The sequence below is a fragment of the Prionailurus bengalensis genome, chromosome A3 (assembly GCF_016509475.1).
Source record: "Prionailurus bengalensis isolate Pbe53 chromosome A3, Fcat_Pben_1.1_paternal_pri, whole genome shotgun sequence".
Taxonomy (NCBI): domain Eukaryota; kingdom Metazoa; phylum Chordata; class Mammalia; order Carnivora; family Felidae; genus Prionailurus; species Prionailurus bengalensis.
Window position 1 is genome coordinate 23,340,374 of NC_057354.1, and position 18,199 is coordinate 23,358,572.

At 42.7% G+C, this 18,199-nt stretch overlaps 1 protein-coding gene across 3 annotated transcripts in view; it reads right to left on the minus strand.

Moving 5' to 3' along the window:
* CNBD2 (cyclic nucleotide binding domain containing 2) overlaps positions 1–18,199 on the minus strand; it is a 65,573-nt gene that overhangs the window by 14,619 nt on the left and 32,755 nt on the right. For all 3 annotated transcript variants that reach the window (XM_043602504.1, XM_043602503.1, XM_043602505.1), the window contains 3 exons: positions 16,144–16,282; positions 7,085–7,199; positions 728–905 (listed from right to left, as the gene is read on the minus strand). In XM_043602504.1, coding sequence (XP_043458439.1) covers positions 728–905; positions 7,085–7,199; positions 16,144–16,282 — 432 coding nt within the window. The remainder of the gene's footprint in view (positions 1–727; positions 906–7,084; positions 7,200–16,143; positions 16,283–18,199) is intronic.

Genomic DNA, 18,199 nt, shown 5'->3' on the forward strand with positions numbered 1-18,199 from the left:
AAGGAAACTATGGCTTAGAGAGGTCAAGTCCCTTGCCCAAGTACACAGAGATAAAATAAGTGGCCAAGCCAGGACTTGAGCCTGGGTTGAACTGACTCCGAGGCCCAGGCTCTTATCTACTGCCTCCCTTAGATGGGTAGAATTTTCCGAAGAGGCTCAGAGTCAAAAAGAGCCAATAAGCGGTGCCTGGTTGGCTCAGTTGGTTAAGCATCCAACTCTTGATATCGGTTCAGGTCATGATCTCACAGTTTGTGAGATTGAGCCCTGAGTCAGGCTGTCAGTGCAGAGCCTGCTTGGGATTCTCTCTCTCCCTCTCTCCCTCCCCATCTTGCGTGCACATGCCCACACTCACTCTGGAGCGTTCTCTCTCTCAAAAACAAAACCAAACAAAACAAAAACACAATAAAACAAAAAGATCCAGTGACACGCAGACAGAATATCAGAGCCAGATCTGTCCTGCCCCTTCTTCCTCAAATAGGTTCCCTGAGAAAGGAAGTAGCTGACCACCTAAAATGGCCCTATGGGTTACAGGCAGAGAATGCAGCTCCTGGGTCTCCAATCAAGCACTTCTATAGGCTTCCTTCTGTATATACCCCAATCTTTGTGCTCGAGCTATGCCTGCTACCACCAGCCCCTCTTCAGTATCCCTGACATTCTGTCCTTTCAAGTTCTATCTTCCTTTGCAACCAGAATCTGGATCCTTCTATCTGCCAAGCGCTAAGCTTACTTGATCTTCGGGCCCAAGGTCTTTGGAAGAGTATTTCCTGAGGTTTTAATCCTCCTACTGAAGCTGGACCCCTGTTGCTCCCAGGCTTTCTGGAGGTGCTTAAGTTTCAGAGTACTAAAGTCCTGTACAGGATATGATTTTATCTGGAATTCCTTAAATCTCTCCACAGGAGAAGGTTCTGTTAGAGAAAGCACAGAAAAACACATTAATGGGTCTTTGCATATAGGAGGGCTTTGCTGATGATGGTGAAAGGTATACCATCCTCACCTGCCTGGCTCGCCTGGTGCATGGGGAAATTAAGGAAAATAGAAAATACTGTGGTCTCCATGTATTGTCCCTTTGTGCCAGGCCCTTAGCAGAGCCTGCACATACATTACATCCAGACAACTGTCACTGGCTCCATTTAAGAAATAAAATTATCAGCAGAGATGGGGCACCTGGGTGGCTCAGTCGGTTGAGCATCTGACTCTTGATTTTTGGCTCAGGTCATGATCTCACACTTCATGGGATCGAGCTCCATGTCTGGCTCATGCTATCAGCAGAGCTTGCTTGGGATTCTTGCCCTCTCTCTGCTCCTGCCCTGCTCACTCATGCACGTGCACACTCTCTCTCAAAAATAAGTAAATGAACTTAAAAAAAAATGAACAGCAGAGAGTTGAGGTCACCCAGGAAAGGGCTGAAGCTTAGAACTGAACTCAAATCTACCTGATTTAAATCTCATGTCTTTACAAGGGGGCCTGGGTGGCTCGGTCCATTAAGCATCTGACTTTGGCTGAGGTCATGATCTCATGGTTCAAGAGTTGGAGCTCCACATCAGGTGAGCATGAGCTCCACATTGGGTAAATGTAAGCCCTTCTTCTCCTTCTCTTTCTCTCTCCCACTCTGCCTCTTGTGGGACTGATTCTCTCTTCCCCTTGCTCACTTGTGCTCTCTCTCTCTTAAAAAAAAAAAAAAAGAACAGCTTCTGTCTTTCCACTAACAGATCATATGATCCTATTTATCTGGGACTGGGGACAGAGGCAGCAATAAAAGATAAATAAATGACGAGCCAGAGAATCTTGGATGAGGTAATTTTCCAGCACCCTCATAGGATTATTATAAGAATTACAGATAGGAGCGCCTGGGTGGCTCAGTCAGTGAAGCATCCGACTTCAGCTCAGGTCATGGTCTTATGGTCATGTGATTCAAGCCCAACGTCAGGCTCTGTGCTGACAACTCAGAGCCTGGAGCCTGCTTCAGATTCTGTCTCTGTCTCTCTGCCCCTCCCCACTCACATTCTGTCTCTCTCGCTCTCAAAAATAAATAAACATTTAAAAAAATTTAAAAAAAAGAATTACAGATAAAATATGTGCTACACCCTGCACAGTGCACTTAATATCCCCTCTATGAGAGTTAACAAGATCACCAAGAGAATACTACTCAGAAATAAAATGGAGGAAACCAACTACTCAGAACACAATGCTGAATGAAAAGAAGCTAGGCACAAAAGAGTACATATTGTATGGTTCCATTTATATGAAACCCTAGGAAAGACAGAGCTAACCTATTGCAATAGAAAGCAGATCAGTGGTCACCTAGGGTCAAGATGAAGGGTAGGAATTTACTGGGAAAGGACACAAGGGAAATTTGGGGGGGATGGAAATGTTCTGTAACTTGACTGTCGCAATTACCACAGATACAAATTTGTCAAAATTCATTGAACTACACATTTAAAATGTGTGCATTTTATTGTTTGAAAATTAAATATCTGTAACTTTGATTTTAAAGATAGATCTCCTGGGGCACTTGAGTGGCTCAGTCGATTAAGCCTCTGACTTTGGATCAGGTCATAATCTCACAGCTGCTGAGTTCGAGTCCCACATCAGGTTCTCTGCTGTCAGCATGACCTGCTTGGGATCCTCTGTCCCCCTCTCTCCCTGCCCCTCCCCAACTTGCACACATGTGCACTCGCATGTGTGTGCACTCTATCCCTCTCTCAAAAATAAATAAACATGAGGAGCGCCTGGGTGGCTCAGTTGGTTAAGCATCTGACTTGAGCTTAGGTCATGATCTCACAGTCTGTGAGTTCAAGCCCCACGTCAGGGTCTCTGGTGACAGCTCAGAGTCTGGAGCCTGCTTTGGATTCTGTGTCTCCTTCCCTCTCTCTCTGCCCCTCCCCTGCTTGGGCTCTGCCCCTCCCCCCCCCCACCTCTCTCTCTCTCTCTCTCTCTCTCTCTCTCTCAAAACTAAAATAAAAATAAACATTAAAAACTTTTTAAACAAATAAACATATATATATATTAAGGGTGCCTAGGTGGCTCAGTCAGTTAAGCAGCTGACTTTCAGCTCAGGTCATGACCTCACAGTTGGTTTATGGGTTCAACCCCGGCATGGGGCTCTCTGCTGTCAGTACAGAGCCCACTTCAGATCCTCTGTCTCCCTCTCTGTATGCTCTCGAATGGGTGCTCTCTCAAAAGTAAATAAACATTTTTTAAAATTTTAATAAAAAAATAAAAACAGATCTTCAGTGTTAGAGTCAACTATTAAAATTAATGTTAATAGAAATAATTCCAAAATCTATAAAGAATAGGCCTAGATTATCAGAGAACATACAAAAAGCCCTGAATAAACCTTTTTACAAGGCTTTTTTGTCAATATCTATCAATATTTTAGGTGTGCATGGCCAGCATGCACTGGATCAATTACTCGATTCAGTAATTCTAAGATTTTATACAATGTTGCCTTGTACACATATGCAAAGATAAATACACGATGAAATTCACCACATTAGGGTAATAGTGAAAAATTGGAAATAACTCAAAATATCTGTAAAAGGTCATTGCTTTAATAATTGTGGTATATACATACAGTAGGATAAAACTCAGCTATTAAGAAACAGAGATCTAAAAAAAAAAAAAAAAAAAGAGAAAGAAACACAGATCTAGACTTCTGCTTCCAGCCAAATGGATTAACAAGGACTAGACTTACTCTCCCACCTGAAACTACTTTAAAAAACCGGCATAAATGTATGAAAAAAATGGCTTTCAAGATATTGGGCATCAGGCCATGAAGAACAATCATCCCTGTAAGATAGAAAACAAATGGGGTGAGCCCTACTATTGCTCTAGCTTACTGCCTAGAGCTTTTGGAGGTTTTCTGGGCCATGTTGCAGGGAGGGGGAACCCAGGTGGATCCCATAAGTTTCCCTGAATTGATGAGACAGAACTGAGAATCTAGGGAGGACAAGACAGCAAGAGTTCACAAAGCAGAGTACCAGAGAGCACAGAGATGCACAAAGAAAGAACTCTGAAGATCAAGGTATAATAAATGGAAACACAATGCATGTTTATGGATTGGAAGACTGAGTACTGTTAAGATTTCAATACCACTCAGATGGAGGTACAGATTCAATGCAATCCCTATTAAAACCCCAATGACCCAAATGACAGGGCACCTGGGTGGCTCAGTCGGTTAAGCATCCAACTTTGGTTCAGGTCATGATCTCATGGTTCATGAGTTCGAGCCCTGCATCAGGCTTTCTGCTGTCAGCACAGAGCCCACTTCAGATCCTCTGTCCCCCTCTTTCTCTGCACCTCTCCTGCTTGTGCTTTCTCTCTCTCTCTTTCTCTCTCTCTCTCTCAATATTTAAAAAAAAAATCCCAATGACTTTTTTGCAGAAATAAAAAACTCATCCTAAAATTCATATGAAATCTCAAGGGACCCCAGATAGCCAAAACAATTTTGAAAAAGAACAAAGCAGAAGGGCTCACACTTCCTGATTTCAAAACTTACTACAAAACTACAGTAATCAAAGCAGTGTAGTATTGGCATAAAGACAGACATGTAAGCCAAAAGAATGAAATAAAGGCCCAGAGATAAACCCTCAGATATATGGTAAAATGATTTTAGCCAAGGTGCCAAGACTATTCAATGGGGGAAAGAACAGTCTTTTCAATAAATGGTGCTGGGAAAATTGAATATCCACATGCCCAAGAATGAATTTAGACCCTTACCTCATACCACATATAAAAATTAACTCAAAATGGATCAAAAACCTAAATGTAAGGCCTAAAACTATAAAACTCTTAAAAGAAAACATAGGGCAAAAGCATCACAACATTGGATTTGGCAGTGATTTCTTGGAAACATACTAAAGGCACTGGCAATAAAAGAAAAAAATGGACAAATTGGACTTTATGAAAATGTAAAAAATTTGTGCAAAAGACAATATCAGCAGAGTAAAAAGGCAGTCCATGGAATGAGATAAAATATTTGTAAACCACATAACTGATAAGGGATTGACATCCAGAATACACAGGAAATTCCTAAAACTTAACAAAAAAACAGACAAGCAGATTTTAAAATGGGCAGAGAACTTGCATAGACTTTTCTACAAAGAAGATATATGAATGGACAATAAACACATAAAAAACGATAATAATTAGTAGGGAAATATAAATCAAAACTACAAGATACTATCTCATATCCATTAGGATCAATATCATTTAAAACAACAACAACAGGGGCGCCTGGGTGGCGCAGTCGGTTAAGCGTCCGACTTCAGCCAGGTCACGATCTCGCGGTCCGTGAGTTCGAGCCCCGCGTCAGGCTCTGGGCTGATGGCTTGGAGCCTGGAGCCTGTTTCCGATTCTGTGTGCCCCTCTCCCGTTCATGCTCTGTCTCTTTCTGTCCCAAAAATAAATAAAAAACGTTGAAAAAAAATTTTTTAAAACAACAACAACAACAAAGAGGGGCACCTGGGTGGCTCAGTTGGTTAAGCATTCAACTCTCGATTTCAGTTCAGGTCATGATCTCATGGTTTGTGAGTTCCAGCCCCGTGTAGGGCTCTGTGCTGACAGTACAGAGCCTGCTTGGAATTCTCTCTCTCCTTCTTTCTCTGCCCCTTCCCTGTGTGCATGCATGTGCACTCTCTCTCTCTCTCTCTCAAAAATAAACATTAAAAAAACCCAGAAAATAACAAGTGCTGCTGAAGATGTGGAGAAATTGGAACCCTTGTGCATTGTTGGCAGGAATGTAAAATGGTGCAGCCACTATGGAACACAGTATGGAGATTCCTTAAAAAGATTAAAAATGGAATTACCATATGACCCAGCAATTCCACTTCTGGATGTATATTCAAAAGAAAACGGTCTCAGATAACTGTACACTCATGCTCATTATTCACTATCGCTAAAATGTGGATGTAACTCAAGTGTCCATCGATGGATGAATGGATAAACAAAATGTGATATATATATATATATACACAATGGAATATTATTCAGGCTTAAAAAGGAAGGAAATTCTGACACACTACAATATAGATGAAGCTTGAGGGCATTATGCTAAGTGAAATAAGCTAATCACAAAAAGACAAAAACTGTATGCTTCCACTTATATGAGGCACTTAGAGTAGTCAAAAGCATAAAGGTAGACAGTAGAATGGTGGTTGCCAGAGGCTAGGGGGAGGAGGAAATGATCAGTTATTGTTTAATAGGTATAGTTTCAGTTTTACAAAATGAAAAAAGTTAAAGAAATGGATGGTGGTGGTGGCTGTACAATATTATGAAGATATTTAATACCATTGAATTGTATGTTTAAAAATGGTTCAGAAAATTTTATGCTATGTGTATTTTGCCACAAAAAATAAATTTTGGATAAAAAATGTTATGGGATGCAGCTTTTTCTCTGGTGGATTGGCAGTGGAAAAGAGAGGGAAAAAAACTGACATGAGAAGAGAAATGACATTTCCTGAGCACTAACAGGCCCTGTCCATACACAATCTGATTCAGCTTCCCTAGTAACCCCTGTGATAAAGATAACAAACATCTACTATACACTAATGCAGGCAGTGTTCTAAGAGCTTTATATATCCATTTGCTTAATTTCATAACAAGCCTATGAACTTGTTTTATGGAGTCTGAGGGAACTGATCCACAGGGACACAGTCACTTGCCCAGTATCACACAGCCCATAAGAGGAGGACCCTGGATTCAAACACAAGCAGTTTGGCTCCCGGGTCTATGCTCCTAACCATGACACTACCATGACAGATATGAAGAAACCAGGCCTAGACCCTTTAAGTACTCATCAGAGTCACTCAGCTAATCAGTGAGATTCAAACCCAGCTCAGTCAAGCTCCAGGCTCCTTTCCACCCCTCTCCCTCAAAGGGAAAGCCTAAAAAGGGGGAGCTGGAAGGAGGGCAGGAGCCTCTCCTGGCAGGGCCATGTGGGCCACATTTGCACAGCTGGGAGAAGAGGGGATCAAACCAGACATCCTGCAGGGCCTTTCTAGCTCTAGAGGTCTAAGATTCTATGGGCTGAGAACTGGAAGCAGAAGGGCCCAGGCGCCCCCTGCTGTGCGCAGCTGCCAGTTACCATTGAGGTGGGTCTTCAGAGATGTGTCGTCTATCAGCTCCAGATGCTGCCAGATCCACTTGTAGTAGAAAGGCGAGGTCCCAAGGTCTATCAGACGCAGGACTTCACAGCTGCCCTGGAAACATCAAGGGACACAAACAATGGGGCTAACTCCTGAGGCTCCAGGCAGGCCAGGCTTTGAAGATAAGCTCTCTCTATTGCATCTTACCCCAGTTTACTTGGCTTAATGCAAGTGGTTTCGGGTTCCTTTTTCTTTTTTTCTTTCCTTCTTTTTTTTAATGAAAATGTTATGTACTCATCACAAGTTCAAATAGCTAAATAGGCATAAGAACTAAATAAATGTTGGCATTGGGAGAAAAATCACCATAGAGAATATGATTGGGACAATTGGTGAAAATAATCACTTAAGGGGTGGTTTAGTCGGTTGAGTGTCCGACTTCGGCTCAGATCATGATCTCATAGTTTGTGATTTCGAGCCCCATGTCAGGCTCTGTGCTGACAGCTCAGAGCCTGGAGCCTGTTTCAGATTCTGTGTCCCCCTCTCTCTGACCGTCTCCCACTCATGCTCTGTCACTCTCTCTCAAAAATCAATAAACATTAAAAAAATTTTTAAAGAAAATAATCCCTTAAGTATATAGGGGTAAGTGAGTATAACATGATATTTAACTCTCAAATGATTCAGGCAGAGAGAGAGAGAGAGGGAAGCAAATGTGGCAAAATGTTAGCAATTGGTGAATCTGGATGAAGTTTATACAGGAATTCTTTGCACTGTTCCTGCAAATTTTCTATAAATTTAAAACCATTCCAAAATTAAAAGTTTTAAAAATATTCAAACCAAACAGAAGAGCATAAAGAAAATCAAAACTATTTTCATCCTAACACCCAAAAATAACAAGTAGCATTTTGGTGAATATTGTTTCAAACTTTTCTCTGTAAACATAATACATTAATATTTTTTTTCATAAATGAGTCTCTTTATGTAAAGAGATCATTGTAACCTTTTTAAAGAACTCAATAATATATCAAGGACATCATTTCATGCCAAGTAATATGGTAACATTATTATTTTTAGTGATTGAATATTATTCTATGTATGCCATAACTTACATACAATTTAAAATAGGAAATAGTTGAGCAAAAGAAGTCAGACACAAAGAACACATTCTGTATTATTTCATTTATATGAAGTTCAAGAATAGGTAAAAGGGCGCCTGGGTGGCTCAATTAAGTGTCCGACTTCGGCTCAGGTCATGATCTTGCAGTTTGTGGGTTTGAGCCCCGCGTTGGGCTCTGTGCTGACAGCTCAGAGCCTGGAGCCTGCTTTAGATTCTGTGCCTCTCTCTCTCTGCCCCTCCCCTGCTCATGCTCTGTCTCTGTCTCTCAAAAATAAATAAATGTTAAAAAAATTTTTTAAAAAGAACAGTCAAAAGTAATCTTCTGACTTTGTGGTTATCTTTGGTTGGGGGGGGTGGGAGTTTGCCTGGGAAAGTGTACAAGGGAGCTTTCTAGGGTACTAGAAATGATCTCTATCTTGATTTGGGTGATGCTTACACAGATATATACATATATAACAATTCACTAAGCTGTAAAGTTTAGATTTCTTTATCGCACACATGTTACACCTCAAGGAAATATTTTTGAAGATTAATATTCAGTTCTTTCTGTCAGTATTATATATATAATTCTGATCTTGTTCAGGACAGTAAAATCTCCAGTTTACAAAACTCACCGCCTTTCCAAACTCTCCTGCACTGGGGGTAGCAGTGACCCCGTTCTGGCTACTGACATATAAGTGGAAGGCTGATGGATAAAACTCCCTGGAAACCTGTGGTTGTCCTCCCCCCTTACCTCTGCATAAAACTCATATGTGATGGGGGCGCCTGGGTGGCGCAGTCGGTTAAGCGTCCGACTTCAGCCAGGTCACGATCTCGCGGTCCGGGAGTTCAAGCCCCGCGTCGGGCTCTGGGCTGATGGCTCAGAGCCTGGAGCCTGTTTCCGATTCTGTGTCTCCCTCTCTCTCTGCCCCTCCCCCGTTCAAGCTCTGTCTCTCTGTCCCAAAAATAAATAAACGTTGAAAAAAAAATTAAAAAAAAAAAACTCATATGTGATGGCTGGAGGTGAAATAGTCACATCGTGACCATTAGGATGAAAGCTATATGCTGTGGACGATGAGGGGAGATGCTAGAAGGGAACTGGGGTCTTGAAGATTTCCCCAAACAGCTGTTCTAGCCCTGGATTGCTTAATTCTAGCCTCTCTACTGCAAGACAAAAGGAAATTACTATTCACTAAGCCACTGCAGTTGGGTTTCTGTGACAGCAACTTTAACTGATAATCTTGTACACACATCTTAATGCCTAGAGTGGTCATTTAGTTCACAAATCTCAAGTTCTCCCCCTAAGCATAAGTCAGGATTGTTTTTTTACTTTTAATCAGATATGGCCTTCTTACTTGCATTGGCCACTTTCCTAAGCAAAGTGACTCTGACAATGTGAATGGAAACGTTAACAGCCCATGCTTGATTCTCAACATTACCTTCCCCTGTCCTATGGACCATGGAAGCATAGGTGAAGATAGTCTCCAGTGGCCTGGGTCCCTGAGTGACCATAGAAAGCAAGGCCTCCTGCTAATCAAGTAGTGGGGATGAAGGAATGCGTCTTTGTTAGTTAATCCACTGAGATTTGAGGATTGCTTAGAATTGCAACATAACCTTGTTCATCCTAATATAATGCGCATGTTTTATTATCCCTTGGGATTGTTTCCTACAAGCATGTATGTTTTAAATGTTGACACACATTGCCAAACTGCCTTGCAGAAATGTTAGTTTACACTCTCTCCAACAGTGTATAACAGAGCCTGTTGTATCTTTGTATTACATTGAAAGCTGGGCTTTCACAATCTTTTTTATTTTTTCTAATCTGGTAGGAAAGATATGTCATTTTCTTTTTTATTTCATATCTTTATAAAACATTACCTTTTTTTAGTAGGAACTGTAAGAGACACATTATACTTAAGGTTCAAGCCCAACTACTGTTGAAGAGGAAAGAGAAGGGATAGACATTTATTAAGCCCTTATGATATGCCAGGTGTTGGTCTTGGAGGCTTAGTGAACATTTACTCAACATTTATCAACAAGGACTGCAGGTGCCAGAGAAACACAGGTGAACATTTTCTTCTCAGGCTCTCGTGGGTGTTTAACCCCATCTCTACCTGTGTAGAAAACAATTTCACCATGTGTCCCCAAATGATAAATTGTTCCAAATGAATTGGTTATGGGCATTAACTATGTTTTCTAAGCCAATAGGAAATCACCTTCCCTAACTTTCCCAGGTCCAGGACACCCAGGCCCCTCCCTGCTATCACCCTCCAGTGGCCATATTTGTGAACTACAGGGGTCGGGACCTCCCAGTCTCAGATGAATGAATGTTCTAGCAGCTGGCCTGGCAGGAAATGAAAATGGGACAAAAGAGCAGTCCCTTTAGAAAGGTCAGGTGCTTTTCAACTCCAGCCAGAGGGGGCCACATCACAATACAGCCTGGTGTTGCCTGATCTTCTGAATATTCAAAAGAAGCCAGAAATCCGAAATTTTATTTACACTCTTCACAATAACGATTAAATCAACTTTCAATAAAACACTGTAAAGGACAGATCAAACTCACCTACCAGCCAGGATGCTCCCTCCTTGCTGTCACTTTGTAACATCTGCATTATTTTTCTCAGAATGAAGTTCAAGAGCGCCTGCATTAGATTCACCCTCTACACTTATTCAAATGCAGATGGCCACGTTAATGAATAAGAATCTCTGGGGTCTGGCAGAAATTTGCCTTTTTAGGAAGTCCCCTAAATGTTCTTCATGCTTACTCAAATCTGGAAAAACTCTTTCCTTAAGTCAGAGTTCTCCACGTTTAATGTGCATCAGAATCACCTGGAAGGCTTGTCAAGACAGATTACTGAGCCACCACCTCTGAGTTTTGGATTGAACAGCTCTTGGGTAGTCCTGAGAATCTGCATTGTTAGTAGCTTCCCAGGTGATACAGATGCTGCTGATAGAGTGACAATACTTAGAACCACTGAACTCGAGGATGAATGTGAACCGAGTAAATCTGGGCTAGACTCTCATCCTTATAACAGACTTTATGAGGTAAGTAGTTCATTCTGTCTTATGGACAAAGAAATGGAGGCTAACACAGACTAAGAACTTTATGAGGTAAGTAGTTCATTCTGTCTTATGGACAAAGAAATGGAGGCTAACACAGACTAAGAACTTTCTGCCGGTCAAGATGTAATCATTTGATTAGAGCAAGTCTTGCAGATGTCAGGGAGGAGAAGGAATTGCAAAATACTCAGGCTGGCCTTCAGGGTTTGGCACTACCATTCTCTCTTCTAGGTTCTCCCTGCTCTCCTCACATGACCATCCTTTGGGTCAGATCCTGTGCGTCCAATCCCTTATAGTGTAGAGGCTGCAAGCCAAACACTCCCAAACATCTCCGAAGCCCCCTCGCACCTAAGAAGTGATTTGGGTTCCACTGCCCAGATGCACTTGGGCAAGGCTTGGTTTTGGACTGCAGGATATCTACTGTGTTTGTGGAGGCAGTGGCTACGGACGTGGCTTCCTGAATGTGGCAGGAGCAGCAGCACCTGTGACTGTCCAGTTCTGGACTCTGACTTGGGGTCACGTGGGGGTCATGTTCAGTTGAAGTTCTGTTCTTTCAGGCCTCCCCCTCACCAGTAAATCTGTTAGCCATTCAACATCCGGCAGTAACTCCCCTTCTGCTTATGTTAAGCTAGTCTTGACTCCCTACTCTAGGACTGAACCCAGAATTAACAACACAAACACACCCCTAGTGATAAGTTTAATAATCAGCTCTCTGGGAAAATGTATGCATGTCTATAAACCTTACTCTTATAAAGGGTGTGTTACACACAATTTAGAAATAATAAAATATACTGTACTCTTATTGAAAGTTCCTATATATAAGGGTGCCTGACTGGCTCAGTTGGTAGAGCATGAGGCTCTAGATCTCAGGGTCCTGAGTTCGAGCCCCACATTGGGTGTGGAGCCTGCTTAAAATAAAAATTTTTTAAAGAGGTTGCATATAGCCAATGGATTCTCACAGAAGACTGTTGTGGGCTCTGGCTGAATTCTTGTAACCATGGCCAATCTATAGTCACAAGTCAACTGTGATTTGACAAATTAAGTTGCATCCAATCCATACTTCTCCCAATACATTTTTAAAAAGTCTTTTTTAGTGTCTATTTTTGAGAGACAGAGAGAGACAGAGTGCAAGTGGGGGAGGGGCACAGAGAGAGAGGGAGACACAGAATCCGAAGCAGGCTCCAGGCTCTGAGCTGTCAGCACAGAGTCTGATGCAGGGCTGGAATGCACAAACCACAAGATCATGACCTGAGCAGAAGTCAGATGCTTAACCAACTGAACCAGCCCCCCGATATATTTAATATTATTAAGAATAGTTTGTAATCTACTGGCAAACTACTTCTCACCTTTGTATAAATTATGTTCATTAAATGGAAACCTTCTTTAGTTTTAGTGCTACGCATACCAGAATGTTGCTTTTTCATCAACAATGTAACTTCTCTGATGAATCTATGATGAATAGTTTAATTTTTTTAAGTTTATTTATTTATTCTGAGAGAGAGAGTGTGTGTGTGAGTAGAGGAGGGTAGAGATAGGGAAGGAGAGAATCCCATGTAGGCTCCACACTGTCTGTGCAGAGCCCACCGTGGGGCTCACTCTCACAAACCGTAAGATCATGACCTCAGCCGAAACCAAGAGTCAGATGTTGAACTGACTAAACCACCCAGGCACCCCTATGTAATTTCATTTTTAATAACTATTGTATTTATTACCTTGGAAAATTCCTGAAACTTAATCAGCTCTCACAGCCCAGTAAGAGCCAGCTCCAGCACACAACCAGTCTTGCCCCCTTCTTTGGTTTAATTGTCCAATACTTCAAGGCTCAACTCCTGCCTCACCTCCTTCAGGAAGCCTTCCTTACAACCTCCAGCCTTAAGAGAGATTTCCCCTCTTGAGTCCCGAGAACTCAAAAAGTTTGTGCTAATCACTTGGTAGTTGGCAGAGACAATTTTGTCTCTGCTCAGAACCTAATGGAAGAGACATATAAACAGAGAGAAACAGTCTTTTCCATCTTCATATCCCTCCAGAGCATGAATCAACCTTCGCACAAACTCAACAAATGTCTGCTAGCTTAATATGAGCAACAGATATATGGGAGATACTAAAAGTTTGGATGGCCTTTCTTAAGGTATCTTAACTTCAACTGCCTCATTTGTAAACTTGGAATAATAATATCTTCCTCAGGAGCGCCTGGGTGGCTTAGTCGATTGAGCATCCAACTCTTGATTTTGGCTCAGGCCATGATCCCAGGGTCGTGGAATCAAGCCCTGCATTGGGCTCCACACTGAGCATGGACCCGCTTAACATCCCTCCCTCTCTCTCTCTCTCTCTCTCTGCCCCTCTCCCCTACCTGTGGACTCTCTCCCAAATTAATAATAATAATTGTTATTATAATAAATATCTTCCTGATAGAGCTATAGTGAAATGGTACTATGTACACAGTTATTCATCAAAACACTGTTTGAAATAGCAAAAGATTGGGGCAACCTAAATATCCATCAATAAGGAACTGGTTAGATAAATTCAAGTACAAGCATACAGTGAAACCCTGCACAAGTGGTAAAAAAGAACAAGTGGGTTCTTTATGTACTGATATGGAACAATCTACAGAAACACTCTTGAAACAGCAAAGTGAAGAACAGCCTGCATAATACGACGTCATTTATGAAAACAAGGAAAAAATATACACATGCATTTGCCTGTATACACAAAGAATAGATGCAGGACAGACACATGAGAAAGCAGTGACAATGACTGTCTCTGGGGAGGAATACTGGGTGGCAGGGGGAAAGAGGTGAGAGGGAAACATTACTCTTTTAAACCTTTTGAATTTCAAACCATGTGCATGTATTACCTGTTCCAAAATAAACAAACAAAAATTAACAATACTAGTAGAACCCGTGGCACAGGAGCAGAGGGCCTCAAAAAAATGGTAGTTCTCATGGTGATCATGAAAACTACTGAGGGGTTGAGCAGAGTCAACAGCTGATAGAAAGATCGACTCAAATTGCAAATCCCAGCTCCTGAGAAGAGCTTTGGATAGTCAGACAGATCTGTATTGAACCTGGCTTCTGCCCCTCATCGACTATGTGATCTTGGAGGAGCCACTTCACCTTCCTATGCCTCAGTTTCCACCTCTGTACGATGGGAATAGCAACACTACCAACCTCCATTGGGCTGCTGTGAGGCCAAAATGAAATAAAGCATTTGAAGCGCACAACCTGGGACATAGTATGCACTCAATAAATGTTAGATTTTCTTTTTATTATCAACCAACACAGAAGTTGACACAAGACAAAAAGCAATTCACAAAAGACAAAATTCAGACAGTAAACAAACATGAGTAATCTCACTAGGAATCAGGAAAAATGTAAATTAAATCCTCAATAAGGTGGCATTATAAAATTGACGGGGCGCGTAGGTGGCTCTGTCAGTTAAGCGTCCAACTTTGGCTCAGGTCATGATCTCATGGTTCGGTTCGTGAGTTTGAGCCCTGCATCGGGCTCTGTGCCGACAGCTTGGAGCCTGGAACCTGCTTCAGATTCTGACTCCCTCTCTCTCTGCCCCTCCCCCGCTCACACTCTGTCTCTGTCTCTCTCAAAAATAAATAAAACGTTAAAAAAAATGTAAAAGAAAATTGTTGAGGGGCACCTGGGTGGCTCGGTCATTTAAGTGTCCAACTCTTGATCTAGGCCCAGGTCTTGATCTCAGAGTTGTGAGTTCAAGTTCCACACTGGGCTCCACGCTGGGCATACTTTAAAAAAAAAAAAAAAAGACTTTTGAAAGAATGTCTGGCAAGTTTTGCAGAGGTGTGTGGCACTGGCAAAGGTGTGCACAGGTGGAAGTTAGATAAAGTGGAGATTTTTGGAGAGTAACTTGTTCCAAGATTCATAAAAATGATGATACCATGCAATTCTGCTTCTGAAAATCTACTCTGAGGTGATGAGCTCATGCGTGATTTCTTCCCTCTTTCCAGAACTCTGTTTTATGCTGTGGTCATATCACTTCTATAATTTAAAAATTATGATTTTATGTATTTATTTTTTTATTCTCAAGTTAGTCAACATACAGTGTAGTCTTGGCTTCAGGAGTAGAACCCAGTAATTCATCTCTTACATATGACACCTAGTGGTCATCCCAAAGAGTGCCCTGCTTAATGCCTGTCACCCATTTAACCCACCCCCTCATCCCCAGCAATCCTTAGTTTGTTGTCTGTATTTAAGAGTCTCTTATGGTTTACCTCCCTCTCTGTTTTTATCTTATTTTTCCTTCCCTTCCCCTATGTTCATCTGTTAATTTCTCAAAATCCACATTAGTGAAATCGTGTATTTGTCTTTCTCTGACTAATTTCGCTTAGCATAATACCCTCCAATTTCATTCACATTGTTGCAAATGGCAAGATTTCATTCTTTTTCATTGCTGAGTAGTATTCCATTGTGTATATATACCACATCTTCTTTATCCATTCATCAGTGGATGGACAGCTGGGCTCTTTCTATAATTTAGCTATTGTTGATAGCACTGCTATAAACATTGGGGTACATGTGCCCCTTCAAATCAGTAAAAATTATAATTTTTAAAACTCGCCTGGCGTCACTAAGATTCAAGGGCCAAAATGCATAATTTAAGTATGTATCTGTATATAAATAAGCATGTATATGAACTTAAGGAGCAGGTACCCCTGTGGCCCTCTTTCTAATATAACAGCTGTGTGTCCCAAAGTTCACAGCAACCCTCGGAAGGAGGGAGGCCAAATGGTGTGGTATGCCTTTTGCAGCTAACACACAGAAGCTCAGAGAAGGAGGTGTTGCAGAACAGGGGTCAGACCCTGCCTGTGTGGCCACAGGACATTATACTAGGCATGCCTTCCCAGATTCTACCCCTCCCCCATCCTAGACCTCTCACCTTGCAGACAAACATGATGGAGGGTGATTCTATGAAGTCTTTTAAGACCAGCTGGCCATACGAGAACTTCTCCACCTTCCCCAGGGTTACGAGCTTCCAGAGCTTTTCATCAGACCACGACTCAAACAGATCCATCTTCCTGAGGGGAAAATCCTGTTAGAATTCATTGGCCCTCATCACAGAATGTGCCCTGCTCTCAGCAGTTTCCAGAAAGGGAACAAGTTGTCTTGCTCTCTTGCAAGTGCCCGAGGTGGAGGATTTTACTTGCCCTCCTGTTGCCTCCCCTGGCCTGTGGCAGCGCCCTGGGGTTCTCTCCTCTGCTCTGCTTCTCTTCCTTCCACTCTTCCCTCCAGGGGCTTCTTCCAGGCTCCATCGCCTAACCTTGTACTCACTAGGCTAGTCTCATTCCAAGCAACTGAGAGTTCCTCACTCCAGCTCACCTACTATTCTGCCCCCAGCCCAGCAGTCCTGACCTTACCTTTGGTTTGGGCAGCTCACTCCAGCTTCCTCCAGCCTATTAGCTTCAAATATTCCAGGCTGTGGCCAGTGAATGGGAAACGTCTGTACTCCCCTCTTTTTTTTTTTTTTCTATGACTGAAGGCCCACTCCACAGTGCCCCGCCTTTCCCTGAGCTCCTACACCACCAGTCAGGGGCTTGCCTTCCCTCACACACAGCCCCACAGGGGCTGCTAACAATCATCTCATATTTTCTCAGCTCCAACAAATTATGAGGCCAGAACTTGGATGACTCAGGCCTCATCAAGGGCACTGAGTTCCATCCACAACACCAAGGGGGAACAGGGACAGTGCCATGTCCAAAGAGGAAGGGTCTGGAGACACAGGAAGGAAAGCAGGGTCGCCACAGAGGGAACACCTATGGGGCCACACACTTCCCATAATCATCTCATTCAATCCTTACGATGATGTGGGAGAGATGAATCATTATCCTCACTTTACAGAGCAGGAGACTAAACTCAGAGAAGGGAGGTGACCCATCTTGGGTTACATGGTTAATAAGCCCAAGAGCTGAGATTGCAACTCAGCCCTATTCTTCAACTGTGTGAAGACAGGAAATGTTCCTCTCTGCAGGACCAAGTCCTCCCTCCGCAGGCCCCAGCCCCTCTTACAGCCCCTGCTCTCCCACTCCACTCCACCCCACGGGGCAGCCCTCTGCTCACCACACTGCTCTAGAGGCGCACAACCCTACAGACTGTATTTTCAGGGCCAGTGCAGATACTTCATTTGATTTTCAGTCTTCTCCTAAAGACAAGTAACTAGAAATGATTAAGTGAGCACCTGCCTGTGCTTGGCACAATGACAACATGAGGGTTACCATGGTAAAGGTGCCAATCTGCCCTCACTGCCATAGTGCTTCCTGAGGGGTATATAAACTGTACAGGTGGTACTATATGATCAAGGAGTACAGTTTGAGGGTGCCTGGGTGGCTCAGTCGGTTAAGCGTCTAACTTCAGCTCAGGTCATGATCGCACGGTTCATGAGTTTGAGCCTCACATCGGGCTCCATGCGGACAGCTCAAAGCCTGGAGTCTACTTTGGATTCTGTGTCTCCCTCTCTCTCTCTCTCTCTCAAAAATAATAAACATTTTTAAAAGATTATAAAGAAATACAGTTTGAGGGCTCCTGGGTTGCTCAGTCGGTTAAGCATCTGACTCTTGATTTGGGCTCAGGTCATGGTCTCACTATCGGTTGTGAGATGACGCTCCATGTTGGGCTCTGCGCTAAGCATGAAGGAACCCCAAGGAACCTCAGGCTTGCTGAAAGCACACAGTGAGTCACACTTGAGTTAGCGCTAGAACCCAAGTCTCCAGAAGCAGACATCTATTGCTTTTGCAGCCAAGCATCAGGTCACCTTTTCCCCCAACTGTACCCTGATTTTATTTTGGGGGAAACTTCTTCTTGACTCTCAGACAATCAGAATGTCACTGACCCACGGATGATTCAAATGAAGCCAATCTGGTTCAGAAAGAACAAATCAGGGCCCCCGGGTAACTCAGTCAGTTAAGCGTCCAACTCTTGATCTTGGCTTGGGTCATGAT